This window comes from Trachemys scripta, chromosome 16, assembly GCF_013100865.1.
Source record: "Trachemys scripta elegans isolate TJP31775 chromosome 16, CAS_Tse_1.0, whole genome shotgun sequence".
Taxonomy (NCBI): domain Eukaryota; kingdom Metazoa; phylum Chordata; order Testudines; family Emydidae; genus Trachemys; species Trachemys scripta.
In genome coordinates, this window is record NC_048313.1 from 11254670 (window position 1) to 11269624 (window position 14955).

Genomic DNA, 14955 nt, shown 5'->3' on the forward strand with positions numbered 1-14955 from the left:
GGCTTTCTGGAAATCTAAGTACACTATGTCCATTGGATCCCCGTTGTCCACATGTTTGGTGAGCCCTTCAAAGAACTCGAATAGATTAGTAAGACATGAGGGACGACTCATGTGTCTCCCCCGCCCCTCCCCCCCCAGCATGGCCAGACTAGCAGCTAGGAGCCCTGGGCTCCCAGCAGCAGGGGAGATCAGATTTCATGGGGAAGGGTTGATTTCACGGTCCATGACATGTTTTTATGGCTGTTAAATTGGTAGGGCCCTACTGAGCATTAGCTCCAGCTTCCATCAAAGGCATCACCGGAGTTGCAATCTCTGTGTTCTGCACCTCCACCATGCTGCTCCCCACCAGCCCCCCAAGCATTGTGGGAGTTGCAACCTCCAGCTTGCAACTTCCCCTCCCCCAACCTCCTACAGCTACCTCATCCTGCTTCCCCCCCAGTGTCTGGGTCACCCCACAATCCCCCCAGCTCCCAAATTCCCTTGGGCTCCCTAGTCCCTCCCACCCAACCAGGCACCCCCCCAATCCTCCTTGCTCCCCCAGCCCAGGAATACCCACTCATCCCAAGGGAACTCCACCCACCCAATCACCCCATCCTGAACACCCCCAGACCCCTCCATCTCCCTCCCCCCCTATTCTTATGCCCCCCCACTGCTCCACCACTCCAACATGTCTGGGTCTATCCTTAATTCCCCCAACCCCTCCACACCATGCCACACCATCCCACCTCACTGCCCCCATACCCTAATACCTTCCTGGTCAGCCCACTTCTTAATGCCCCACCCAGGCACCCCCAAGCATATTTCCCTCAGGGTTCCCCCAACCATCAAACTCATCCACCCTCCTGCCCCACCATGAACCCCCACTTATAAAAATCTCCCAGGTACTTGGGCCTCCCATCCCCAAGCAATCCATTTCAAGCCTTCCCCAATCTCCACAAGGCTCCCCCATCCATATGGTCCCTCCCACCCCAGCTCGTCCACTCCCTCACATCAATCCCCACAAACCCTGTGGTGGGGGTTGGGGGAGGGTGTGCACTGGTCTTGGTCTGTGTGTGAAATTCTGGGGTCCCACAGGACTTCGTCTGCCCTGCCTACATTGCACTAAGATAACAACCCAGCAATGGAACACACTTATTTCTGAGAGTCAGAAACTGGGTTAAGTCTGGTGCTGGGAGTTAAGACTCTGGGTCAGTGGTAGTGGTGGTGGGTGGGGGTGGGGTGAGGAAGGAGCATTGATGTGTGCTGAACTGGGCAGGTCTGACTCACTCCTTCACTGAAGAATTTCCAGGTTCTGGATTTCCTGGTCCTGCCCAGTTTTACAAACTTATTTACATAGTGTTTCCTCAAATATTCTCCAGTAAAAAGGAGCTCCAGCATTAGAAACGCCCTCTGTCCCTCTCACTGTTAGGCTCACGAGAGGATGTGGAAGGAGGTACTGTCTGTGACCTTTTATCGGGCTGTCTTTGCTGAGTTCCTAGCCACCTCCATCTACGTCTTCTTCGGCCTGGGCTCAGTCCTCCGCTGGCCCTCAGCCCTCCCCACCATCTTACAGATTTCTATTACCTTCAACTTGGCTGCAGCTACTGTGGTCCAGATTGCCTGGCATGTCAGTGGTGCTCATGTCAACCCAGCTGTGACTATGGCCTTCCTGCTTGGCTCTCGTATCTCTTTGGCAAGAGCTGCTTGCTATATGGTTGCCCAGCTGGCTGGAGGCATCGCTGGAGCAGCCACGTTGTATGGAGTGACGCCTGCAGAGGTCCAAGGAAGCTTAGGCATTAACACGGTGAGTTCCTCACCCCTCTTTTTGATAATGCTGATGAAAGTGAATGACCATTAACATTGCTGTGAGCCAGACATGTGCAAGCTTCCCAACCACGCCTCTTCCGGTCCCCTCACTCTTGACTTGTGTGGCCCCCTGCTAGTCCAGGCTTGGGTTAATATGTAGCTATATGTAGTGGTAACAAATAGTGTCAATGCTCCTCAATCCTGACCTGCACCCCGCTGCAGGAGGAGAAACTGCCAACCATGCTGAATTATGTTGTAATTCTAAATTAGGAGGCCAGGGCTGTGGTAGGTATGAATTGAGGGGGATTTGTGATAAAAAAATCACTGCCATCTGCTCAAGATGGAAACACAAATGGGCTAATCTTTACAGTGAAACCTGCCCAGTGACAACTAGAAATGAATGCCCAAAACAGGCAGGTTTTTAAATACAGGTCAAACAAAATTATACTAGATACCTCACGGATCTGTGCCTATTTAAGTCAAACCAAAGGAGTGACTAGTGGAAGTGATTACCCTTAGCAAAGGTTTCTGCACGTACTGGGCATTGATTATTGTGACTATCACACTTTTTACAGATGAGAAGTGAGGCTCAGAACGAGGAAGGGAGTCACCCAAGATATCAGAACAACTTAATGGACTCCACAGATAGGACCTACAGCTGAGCATTCCTGCTGTTTACATATGTTTCAAATAATTTCCACACATTCCCAGCTAAGTGGATTTTAGTTGCATGAGTACATGCCTCTCTGCTTTTTCATGCTCCCAGCAACATAATACCTAAGCCATGAGGAACAGATTTTCACCCTAGAGCCCCCATGGTTCTCAATTGGTGTGCATGTGTAGAATTCTCCATTGTTCTCAATGAGAGCTGCTGGATGCTGAGCCATTCTGAAAATCTGTCCCCAATAGCCTACAAAAACTTTGGAACAGTAGTAACCAATCTGCCATCAATGCCTGATCTGTACATTCTGTGCTTATCACTCCTACACTCAGTTAGTTGCTACTGCATGGCTCCAAAAGTAAGGATACAAACCATGAAAGATCCCCTTACCCCCACTGTTACCCACACTGTTACACTTAAGTCTCCCAGAAGCTCTTGTCACTGCAGATGCCTGCTTTTGAGGTGGATTGTGTGAGGCAGCAGCGTTACCTAGTGTGGCTGGTGGGCAGAAGCCGATGGGCTGCTGTGGTCTCCTAAGAAGTCCCTTTGCCATCCCTTTCCCCAGGTGCGGAGCAACATCACTTCTGGACAAGCAGTTGCTGTTGAGCTCATTCTCACCTTTCAGCTGGTTCTTTGTTATTTTGCTTCCACCGACAGACACAGAAATGCCAACTCCCCAGCCACATTCATTGGCATATCCGTTGCCCTGGGACACCTGATTGGGGTAAGCTTGTTAGGCACTGCATAAAACATGGAGGGGTTTGTACCTAATGCTTGATTAGAAACAAATAAAAAACATGCACTCCAATTCTGAACACCCTGCCTGCCAAAAGCGCTGCTTGGAGCAGGGCAGGAGTGCTGGCTGTGGGGAAAGCTTATTGTTATGCCAGTCCCAGTCTCTTCCAATACAAGATGCTCGCTGTGGGAGGAACTCCCAACTAGGCTAATTCCATGCTTCTCCCATCATACAGCAATGATGACTAAACTATAAGAGAGATATTTGTAAATGTCTAATTGCCTGAACTACAGAGAGATATGACAAATCACACATGAGGTTCATTTGGACTTCATTCATCTTTAGAGAGTGTAATTCTCCTAATACTTTCTTTCCCATCTCTGTTTACTAGATCTACTTCACTGGCTGCTCCATGAATCCTGCAAGATCCTTTGGCCCTGCTGTCATAGTCAACAAGTTTACTGTCCACTGGGTAATATCATTATGTCCTTTCCCTTTCTGTTCTAGAGGTCTCTACCATCTCCAAAATACCTTGGGTGAGATGTTGAAATTTGGCCTTATTGCACCCCGCGTTTCTAGGAGCTCCTTGTATCAAGGTACTGAGACCCAACAGTGAGTAACATGGGATGAGCTTTATCAATTATGTCTGCACTGAATGTGATCAATCCAGCATTTACTAAATCCTCAAACTCCTTCCCCAGCAGGCACTGGGCTCAGTGTAAAGTCTGGGAAGGACACATAGGAGTCAGTCTCCTCTTTAGATGTTCCAAAGGCCTGAAAGGGAAGGTCCCTAGGAGTCTGAATTAGCTGGGTGTACCACTCAGCAGGCATGTCTTCATCTTCATGTAATCAGTCAGTGTTTCACTGTTAAGGGGCTAGCTACACTCCCCCCGCCCCCTCCCCCCAATCTGGTCTGTTAATGCACCATCTTTGGGTCTTAGGCCTCTTGTCCTCACCTCTCTCAGGGTGAAAGCTTGTGATTCTTCTACTCTTAGCTCGGGGTCCCTTGTATACCAACTGCTTATTGCCATGTAGGGCTAGATCAGTTTAATCACCTGCTTGAGCCTCCCTTCAGGAACCCATGATCAGTGACACTGACCAACAGGCCTCTTAAAACAAAGTATTTTTATATAGCAGCTGGAACAAACATAAGAACAAACATATTGGGTCAGACCTATGCTCCATCTAGCCCAGTATCCTGTATCTGACAGCAGCCAATGCCAGGTGCTCCAGAGGGAATGAACAGAACAGGTAATCAAGTGATCCATCCTCTGTTGCCCATTCCCAGCTTCTGGCAAACAGAGGCTAGGGACACCATCCCTGCCCATCCTGGCTAGTAGCCATTGATGGACCTATCCTCCATACATTTATCTAGTTCTTTTTTGAACCCTGTTATAGTCTTGGCCTTCACAACATCCTCTGGCAAAGAGTTCCACAGGTTAACTGTGCATTGTAAGTAAAAAATACTTCCCTTTGTTTGTTTTAAACCTGATGCCTATTAATTTCATTTGGTGACACCTAGCTCTTGTGTTATTTACTTTCGCCACACCCATCATGATTTTATAGCCCTCTATCATATCTCCCCTGAGTCGTTTCTTTTCCAACATGAAAAGTCCCAATCTTATTAATCTCTTCTCATTCAGAAGCTGCTTCATACCCCTAAACATTTTTGTTGCCCTTTTCTGAACCTTTTCCAATTCCAATATATGTTTTGAGATGGGGCAACCACATCTGAATGCAGTATTCAAGATGAGGCATACCATGGATTTATAGAGAGGCAATATATTTTCTGTCTTATTATCTATCCCTTTTTTAATGATTCCCAACATTCTGTTAGATTTTCTGACTGCCATTGCACATTGAGTGGTAGCAGCTAATTTAGATCCCACTGTTGTATATGTATAGTTGGGATTATGTTTTCCAAAGTGCATTACTTTGCATTTATCAACATTGAATTTCATCTGCCATTTTGTTGCCCAGTCACCCAGTTTTGTGAGATCCCTTTGTAGCTCTTTGCAGTCTGTTTTGGACTTAACTATCTTGAGTAGTTTTGTATCATCTGCATATTTTGCAACCTCACTGTTTACCCCTTTTTCTAGATCATTTATGAATATGTTGAATAGGACTGGGCCTAGTACAGATGCCTGGGGGACACGCCACTATTTACCTCTCTCCATTCTGAGAACTGACCATTTATTCCTACACTTTGTTTCCTTTTAACCAGTTACCAATCTATGAGAGGACCATCCTTCTTATCCCATGGCAGCTTACTTTGCTTAAGAGCCTTTGGTGAGGGACCTTGTCAAAGGCTTTCTGAAAATTTAAGTACACTATACCCACTGGATCCCCCTTGTTCACATGCTTGTTGACCCCCTTAAAGAATTCTAGTGGATTGGTGAGGAATGATTTCCCTTTACAAAAAAACATGTTAACACTTCCCCAACAAATTATGTTCACCTATGTGTCTGACAATTTTTACTATAGTTTCAACCAGTTTGCCCAGCCCTGAAGTCAGGCTTACTGGCCTGTATTTGCCAGGATCACCTCTGGAGCCCTTTTTACAAATTGGCGTCACATTAGCTATTCTCCAGTCATTTGGTAGAGAAGCTGATTTAAATGATAGGTTAAACCACAGGTAGTAGTTCGGCAATTTCACATTTGAGTTCTTTCAGAACTCTTGGGTGAATACCATCTGGCCCTGGTGACTTATTATTGTTTAGTTGATCAATTTGTTCCAAAACCACCTCTAATGACACCTCACTCTGGGACAGTTCCTTAGATCTGTAACCTCAAAAAGAATGGCTCAGGTTTTGGAATCTCCCTCACATCCTCAGCCTTCCTGCTTCTGATGTATTTAAAAGTTTTTTTGCTATTACTTTTTGAGTCTTTGGCTAGCTGTTCTTCAAATTCATTTTTGACCTTCCTAATTATATTTTTACACTTCATTTGCCAGAGTTTATGCTCCTTTCTATTTTCCTCTATAGGATTTATCTTCCACTTTTTAAAGGATGCCTTTTTGCCTCTCACAGTTTCTTTTACTTTGTTGTTTAGCCATAGTGGCACTTTTTTGGTTCTCTTACTATGTTTTTTAATTTGGGGTATACATTTAAGTTGAGCCTCTACTATGGTGTCTTTAAAAAGTTTCCATGCAGCTTTCACTTTTGACACTGTACCTTTTAATTCTTTTTAACTAACTTCCTCATTTTTGTGTAGATCCCCTTTCTGAAATTAAATGCTACCGTACTGGGGTGCTGAGGGGTTTTCCTCACCACAGGGATGTTACATTTAATTATATTATGGTCACTATTACCAAGCAGTCCAGCTATATTCACCTCTTGGACCAGGACCTGTACTCCACTTAGGACTAAATCAAGAATTGCCTCTCCTCTTGTGGGTTCCAGGACTAGCTGCTCCAAGAAGCAGTCATTTAAGGTGTCAAGAAACTTTATCTCTGCATCCTGTCTTAAGGAGACATGTACCCAGTCAATATGGGGATAGCTGAAATCCCCATTATTAAGTTTTTTATTTTTATAGCGTCTCTATTCTGCCTGAGTATTGTGCAGTCACTAATCACCATCCTGGTCAGGTGGTTGGTAGTAAATCCCTACTGCTATATTCTTATTATTCAAGCATGAAATTACTATCCATAGAGATTCTATGGTACTGTTTGGTTCATTTAAGATTTTTACTTCATTTGATTCTATGCTTTCACATAATGCCACTCCCGCACCAGCATGGCCTGTTCTGTCCTTCTGATATATTTTGTACCCTGGTATTACTGTGTCCCACTGATTATTCTCATTCCACCGAGTTTCTGTGATGCCTATTATATCAATATCCTAATTTAATACGAGGCACTCTAGAAAGCACTACAGAAAGATTATTTTAAACACACTAAACAGCCTACCCCAATATTAAGTTTTCTCTAGGCTGATGCTTTACTACAAGTTAAACAGGCTTCCTCTTCAGGAAAGGAAATGAACCAGCTCACATTCTGACAAGGCTTCTTTATGCAGGGAAATTGACTAGCATAGCTAATGTGGAATAATCTATCCTGGAGTAGCTATTCCAGAATACATCCCTACGTGGACCCTTTTTGGGAATAAATGTCATTTTATTTCAGAATAATTAGCTGCTCTAGGAGTGCACTAATTATTCCAGAATAGACTGGCCACACGGGGAGCTATTCTGCAATAGCTTATTTCAGCCAATGTACCCATGTAGACGAGCTCTTAGTAAGCAAAGAGTCTTTTATGACCCACTTTGGTCCCAAGTGACAGCAGGCCCTGCTATTCTTCTAGCCCAGTGGTTCTCAACCAGGGGTACACGTACCCCTGGGGGTACACAGAGGTCTTCCAGTGGGTACATCAACACACCTAGATATTTGCCTAGTTTTACAACAGGCTACATAAAAAGCACTAGCGAAGTCAGTACAAACTATAATTTCATACAATGACTTGTTTATATGGCTCTCTATACTGTACACTGAAATGTAAGTACAATATTTATATTCCAACTGATTTTGTAATTCTATGGCAAAAAGAGAAAGTCAGCAATTGTTCAGTAACAGTGTTGCTGTGACACCTTTGTATTTTTATGTCTGATTTTGTAATCAAGTAGTTTTTAAGTGAGGTGTAACTTGGGAGTATGCAAGACAAATCGGTCACCTGAAAGGGGTACAGTAGGCTGGAAAGATTGAGAGTCACTGTTCTAGCCCACTTACCTTCCTTCTATAATTCTGTGTCTTGGTCTCTCTTAAGTAGGAAAGGCCCTGTTATTTATCTCAGAGTAAATTCTTTACCATATTGCTCATTAGTTTTCTTTGTTTCAGGGCCCAAGTATAAACACTTTTAGGTTCCTCTGACAGGTTTTTTCCCCCACTGGAACTGTGCATCCAGAGAGGCCGGTCCAGGAGGATTCTTCTCTTTTGATGGCTGCAGCACTGAGTGGTTGGATCATTCATTCTTAATGGATTGTAAGCACAGGCCTGAGGCTGTGTTCCTGTTGAAACTGCTTGAGTAGAAGGGGCCTCTTCACTTTCTCTTTGACATCTAACACATACTCTTACAACACAAGCACATAAATATTTAAGATAAAGCTCAAAATATGCAATTAATACAGAGAAACTCATGTTCATGTACTGTCAGGGTAAGATTCAGGGTCCAAAGTATATTTTGTCTTTTAATGTTTACTCCATTGCAGGCATGGAAGTGGGGATGTTGTGATCCACAGATATCAACACAGAACTGAAATTGGGCTAAGTAATTTTAGCTCAAAGCTACAGAAAATGAACATGCTCCCAAGCAACCCCAATATGGACCAACTTTCCTTCCCTCTCTACCTCCATTCAGTTTTTATATCTCTGCCGTAACGAAGTATAGGGTCACTGTAAGCAGCCTACTGTCAGTTTTGTTTGCAACTGTAGCTTTGCCCAGATTTAACAAGGCTGTTTGTAAGCACTGCCACCTGGTGGAATTGTGCGGATATAACCATTTGCTGCATGGACACATTTCAAGGTGTAGGAAATGAGAATGCCGGACAGGAAGAAAGATCAGCCATCTGAACCCTTAATGGCACAACTTAGTAGCAATATGCAGCTGGAGAGGAAATCTTCAGTACAGGGGCATGCATGGGGCATAGTGGTAGGGACTGGCAGGGGAAAGGGTGCTGCAATCTGATGGATCTAAGCTTTCACTTAAACAAGGCCCACAACCAATCTGTTGCAAAGAGATGTAAAGCGGTCATTAGTGCATTGAAATTAATGCAATATTAGGGAACCTTCAGCTGCATGGCAGGTGCTTTATACCTGGACATACATATTATTTGTATTGCAGTAGTGCCTACAGGGCCGGCTCCAGCTTTTTGGCCGCCCCAAGTGGCGAAGCCCAAAAAAAAAAAAAAAAAAAAAAAAGGCCACGATCGGCAGCACTTTGGTGGCAGCTCCTTCCCACCGAGAAGAGCTGAGGGACCTGCCGCCGAATTGCTGCCGAAGACCCGGACGTGCCGCCCCTTTCCATTGGTCACCCCAAGCACCTGCTTCCTTCGCTGGTGCTGAAGCCAGTCCTGAGTGCCTAGGAGGTCTAGCCACAGACCGGGGTCCCATTGAGCTAGGCACTGTACAAACGTATAAAAAGAAGGTCCCTGCCCCAAAAGCATATAACCTAAGTAAGTGGACATACCTGGGACATTCAGCAACACAGGAGAGATGTTCTACTAGGATGTCCTAGTGCTTTCAGCAGCTTGGCAGGTACGACGTTGCTGGGCATACCTGACACATTCAGAAGTATGCCAAGTTAATTCTATCAGGATGTTCCTAGAACATTGGCCTAGTAGTGAAGGAGTCAATGAAATATTAACGTTATGACATTTTAAAGTCATTTTAGCCAAAAGAGTCCCAGTCCCCATCTTTGATTATGAATAACCTTTGCATATACAACAGCTAAATCTCTCATACAGGCCCTCATCATCTCTTATCTCAACTTTTGGATGTTCCTCTCTGGTCTTAAATTCTATTTTGACTTATAGCCATTTGAAATGCCGCCACAAAGATTACGTTCCTGGCTTGTCACTTGAACCATCACCCCTCCCTTTGCATCCTCCATTGGCTCCCCTTGTCCACCATATCAAACACAAACTACTCATCTTTACATTGAAGACCCTTCACAGATTATCCTTGCCCAACCTATTTATAAATATGAGAGAGAGAGAGAGAGAGATCAACCTCTCCCTCATTCTACATATGATGACAGTCTTGGTTGTCTATTTTTTACAATTTTCAAAAAGAGCAGAGCTCCATACTGATACACATTCAAAGAATGTAAGTTATTTGGGGCTACAATCATTGCTTAGCACAATGGAGCTCTGGCTTCTAGGCACTATCACTATACATTAATAATAAAAAATAATAATAATAATATGCTATTTCTCTCCCTATCTCTGCAGATTTTCTGGGTGGGCCCCATGACAGGCGCAATTCTTGCTTCTCTGATATATAATGTACTTCTCTATCCTGACCTGAAGAGTCTCTCTCAGAGGCTGGCAATTCTAAAAGGCACCTTTGACATGGAGGCAGAAGATATGGAGGAAGCAAAGCAGAACAGGCAGCCTGTGTCATTGACCAATGTCATACAAAGGGTTTAATCACATAGCATCCCACAGACAACTGGGTATTCTAGAGTCGGCCAGGTACTATCCCATGAGCTGACAGAGCACGATATTTGATGGTATCTGGTGGGTGCAGGATCATGGTAGGAAGAGACATAAGCATAGACAACTCGTGCCTTCTCCTATGTTGGGGGGGCACACCGTAAAGGGGAGGACACATGATTGCCCCGTGTGTCTCCTTCAGGAGAAACTTCCACCCCATCTTCCTGGTCCAGGGCAGCCAATCCTGCCAGCTCCTGGTGGGGGTTGGGGCCACAGCAGTGGGCAGCACATGCCTCTGGGCCCAGTCCTGGCTGAGCAGAGGCCAGGGAACCTGCTCCCAGCATCTTCCCCAGTGACCCCCCACCCTGAGCCCAGTCCGGGGACTGCCACTCTCTCCCCACCTCACCAGAGTTACCTGTGTGTGTGGGGGGAGGGGGAGGAGGGGGGCAGGGACACCTCTGTCCTTCTCCTGCTACGCCTCCCCCGTCCCTGGCATATTCATCCACTGTCCCTGGCAGCAGGGTGCAGGCAGGGAGTGGGACAGAGCTGCTTCTCACATGGCTGAAGGTGGCTGCTCAGGGTCGCTGCTCTGTGCAGTGCAGTGGCTGCCTAAGAGAGCCTGGCTGGAGAGGCGGCAGCAGCAGCTCCACTCCCCACTCTGTCAGGATTTTCTAAAAAATGTGGCAGGGTGAATTTTGTTGCTTAGGAAAATTGAAAGCTAATCAGGGAATGGTACTGAGTCATTCTATTTATGACCTTAGGCATCATTTGAACCACGCCTTCCCCTCCCCAGCTCTCCAATGGATCAACAGGTATTTATGAAGGCTGTGCTCTAAGCCCCATTGGTTTAATTGAGAAACCCACTGCCTTCATAATAAAGAATAAGACAGGTCCCTTTCCTGGGCTTGTGACTCTTGAATTTACCCTGGGTATTTCATCTTCCTGAGAAACTTGAAATCCATCACAAATACACAGTATGTTGAGCAGTGAACCCACTTTATGTTACTCACTGCAGCAGGCTGAGGATACACTTCGGTCATGCACTGAACATCTTTAATGAAGGCACTAAGATACCATAATGAGCTAACTACCTATAACCATTAGCAATATAATTGATCACTAATAATAAATTTCTTATTTACTAAATTAATAAATCAACTATGTCTGTACTGCATGACTACACAGCATTGACTGAACCCCCCCCACCCCCCCCAATCCTGCTCCAACACGCATGGGGCTCAGTTTAACACTGGAGGTGGAGTCTCAAGTTAGTGGCTTTTTTGTATGATCTATGTCCCCACGACATTACAGCCAATATGGGAGTTTTGAAAGCTCATCCAGGCATTTCACTTGTTCATGGGAGCCATACTAAACTAAGGAATTTCCTAGGCCTTCTCCTCCAAGGCCTTTCTTCCAATAGCCATGAAACAGGGAGCAAATGTCTGTCAAGAGCCCTTTATGCTTTCTCTTCTACCAGGCAGCTCAAGCCAGCAAAGTCCAACAGCCATTGAATGACATTCCACTTGCTGGCAGTTTACATTTCCTTTGTTTGTTTTTCGTGGAATCAGTTCTGTATTTATAACTTTGTAAATAAATTATTTTGCAAAAACCTTTTCAGAGTTCTTTACAGTGCCCCTAAAAACCTGGCTACTAAGGTCATCAGATCACTTGTTATGCCAGACAAGGGTAGATGAGAGAGCTGGACGGGTGTACAGGTGCATCCCCTTACCACCAGCAGGTCTGGATCTACAAAGGGACTTGGGGGGCCTAGAAAAACACTGGAATAATGAGATCTACAAATCCTGAGTTGGGTGCCTGGCCCCCTGCACAATGACTGGGGGGAGACAAGCACCTAAGAATGGGATTCACAAAAGTCACCATGTGAGGTGAGGCACTGCCTACATTAGCCAATGGGAGATGCCAACAAGAAGGGTTTGTCCTAAACCTCACTCCTGTCATGAAGTTGGGCAGAGAAGATGCAAGTACACGGGACTGTTAGGATTGCCAGGCGTCCGTTTTTTGACAGCTCCAGCCTTCACTGCCGTCCAGGCCATTAAAAGTCTGGTTGGCGGTGCAGCGAGAATCTGGGGCTAAGGCAGGCTCCCTACCTGACCTGGCCCCAGGTTGCCCCCGTAAGTGGCCACCAAGTCCTTGCAGCCCCTAGGGGCTTGGCGGCCAGGGAGTGGGAGGCTCCACGCACTATCCCCTGCCCCAAATACCAGCTCCGCAGTTCCCATTGGTCACAAGGGCTGGGAACTGCAACCAGTGTAAGCTGTGGGGGGGCCCTGCAGCCCCAGTCCAGAGCCCCCTCCTGCACCCACAGCCCCTCATCCCCAGCCCCACCGCAGAGCCTGCACTCCCAGCCAACAGCCCATAACCCTCTCCTGCACCCCAATCTCCTACTCCAGCATGGTGAAAGTGAGTGAGGGTGGGGAAGAGTGAGCAACAGAGGGAGGGGGTGGGGCCTTGGAGAAGGAGCAGGGGTGTTTGGTTGTGTGTGATTAGAAAGCTGGCAACCCTAAGCAGCGACAACTACTCTCCTCACAGTGCCCGCCATGTACAACCACACCGCTTTCAAAAATGCGCTTGGCTCACTCTCTTCTGGGAGTTGTAGTTTACCTCCTCCAGCCGGGGCCAAGCAAGCTGGGGACTACAACAACTCCCAGAATGCCCAGCAGGCTATTGCCACTGCTGTGTGATTCAGCAAGCCTAGCTGGAGTCTGAGGGCTGGGTGAGAGCCGCTCCCTTCTGGTGAGCATATATTGCAGACTGCCCTGCAGCATCCGAGCTGTGAGCCGCACCAATTGTCCACAGATATCCGCACCCACGGATTTGCAGAGCTCTATGTACACCATCCTCCCTGACGCTTAAAAATCCTAGCTCCCATTCCTTTGTTCTAACCTCTAGACTACCTTCCTTCCCCTTGGATCATGCTTGCCTGTAGCTGTGTATTTTACAAACCAAGTAGAGAAACTGCCCATACGAAACTGGCTCATTTGATTTGTTTTATTGATTGATCACTAGCAGAGAAACAGATGAGATAAGCAAGAATTGCTCTTCTCACGATTCTCAATTTGCCTCCCATTGTTTTACTTCTCATGGCTTCTATTCAGACATCATAACGATGCCAGTAACACTTTGCACATCAACTGCTAATAATACTTTGTACAGCCAACAATCATCAAGTGCTAATTAGTTAAGCCTCAGAACATGATTTGTTCCTCTTCGTTTTAACCACTTTCAAGCTTGTCTGTTTCTTGTGAGCATTTTAAAATATTTTTAAAATCAAAGTTCCTCAGATATTTCTCCAGACTTTCTGGGATGCTTCTTCCAAATGGGAAAGTCTAAGCATAGTGTCCAGATTGCACTATTGAGAGAGCAGAGCCTTTAACAGACCCTTTGCCAGAGCAGCCTCACCTGTTTCATACATACAACTCTCTATTACTGAAGAATTTCTCTTTTCATCTTGCTTTCCAGTCTTCCTGACCTTGCTATTTCCTCATGATTGCTGCCAATTTTAGACACTAACAGAAAATACTAGGAACATTAAATAAGATCTATTTCTCCAATAAAATGGATCTCTTGTATTTTTTCCACCAAGATACAGAAGAGATAAGTACAAGAGAGAAAATTTCCATCTGGGTAATCACCTTGTCAATCTTTTTGTCTGAAGCTCAGCAGATGGCAAATATCCTCTCTGTTCAGAACTCTAATGGTCACATTTTTATTGCCTTTCAGGATATTTTCAAGAGCTTTTTTGTGCAATTTTTAGAAGGATTTATATACATCAGATTGAAGCATAAGCATAGGGGATTAAAAGGACACTGTCAAGGCTATTAAAAAAAAAAAAAAAAAAAAAAGCAGAAACCAACTGGACCTGACAGATTTCCCAGCTGCAAGGTACTAAAGATGTGTTGATTTGTTAATGCTATATTTAAATGAAGTCTGTAACAAAGGCTTAGAGAGGCAAATTGTGTTTAAGGGAGTATAATCTAGATTACAGAAAGGGACTGGAAATTTATGTTTCTATTTTAGGTACTTGTATAGTCCCTATTACCATAGTATCGAAGTATTTCACAATTATTAATGTATTCATCTTCCTACTACCCCTGTGAAGTAGGGATGTACTATTACCCCTATTTTACAAATGGGAAGGGAGGCACAGAAGGTATGTCTACATAGCAATGCAATACCCATGGCTGGTCACATTAGCAAGTGCAGCTAAAAGGGGAACACTCCAGAGATGAACAGCTTTAGGGTGACATAAACTACTTTAGACAGCCATTGTCCTCCTATAACACTTCAAGCAGATGGAAAAGTGGAGTAAGATTCCTTATGCAAGCTGTGCTATTTAATAGGTTTTCTGAAGTTTCAATATGGAGTGGATTGCTTACCCATAAAAGGCTATCTCTCCTCCTTTCTTTTAGTTCAAGATGGCATCTGCTTCTTTAGTGTGATAGCATTTGTAATAACGTCATCCCAATCCCAAGTGATTCAAGCAGAACTCCTTGTGCCGTGCTTTCTATCATACTTTATAAAGCCCTGAAAGGCACACTTGAGTAGTTCTCTATCCTCCCTTCATCTCTAGTAAAATCTAAACAATCGGAAGCTAAGTTCCCTCTAAGCT

At 45.1% G+C, this 14955-nt stretch overlaps 1 protein-coding gene across 1 annotated transcript; it reads left to right on the plus strand.

The window, feature by feature from the left end:
• Positions 1-1405: 1405 nt before the first annotated feature.
• AQP6 (aquaporin 6) lies at positions 1406-10421 on the plus strand. The gene is made up of 4 exons (XM_034791746.1): positions 1406-1783; positions 3012-3170; positions 3574-3654; positions 10125-10421. The coding sequence occupies exons 1-4, from the start codon at positions 1421-1423 to the stop codon at positions 10320-10322; spliced, it is 801 nt and encodes a 266-aa protein (XP_034647637.1). The 5' UTR covers positions 1406-1420; the 3' UTR covers positions 10323-10421.
• The last annotated feature ends 4534 nt before the right edge of the window (positions 10422-14955 follow it).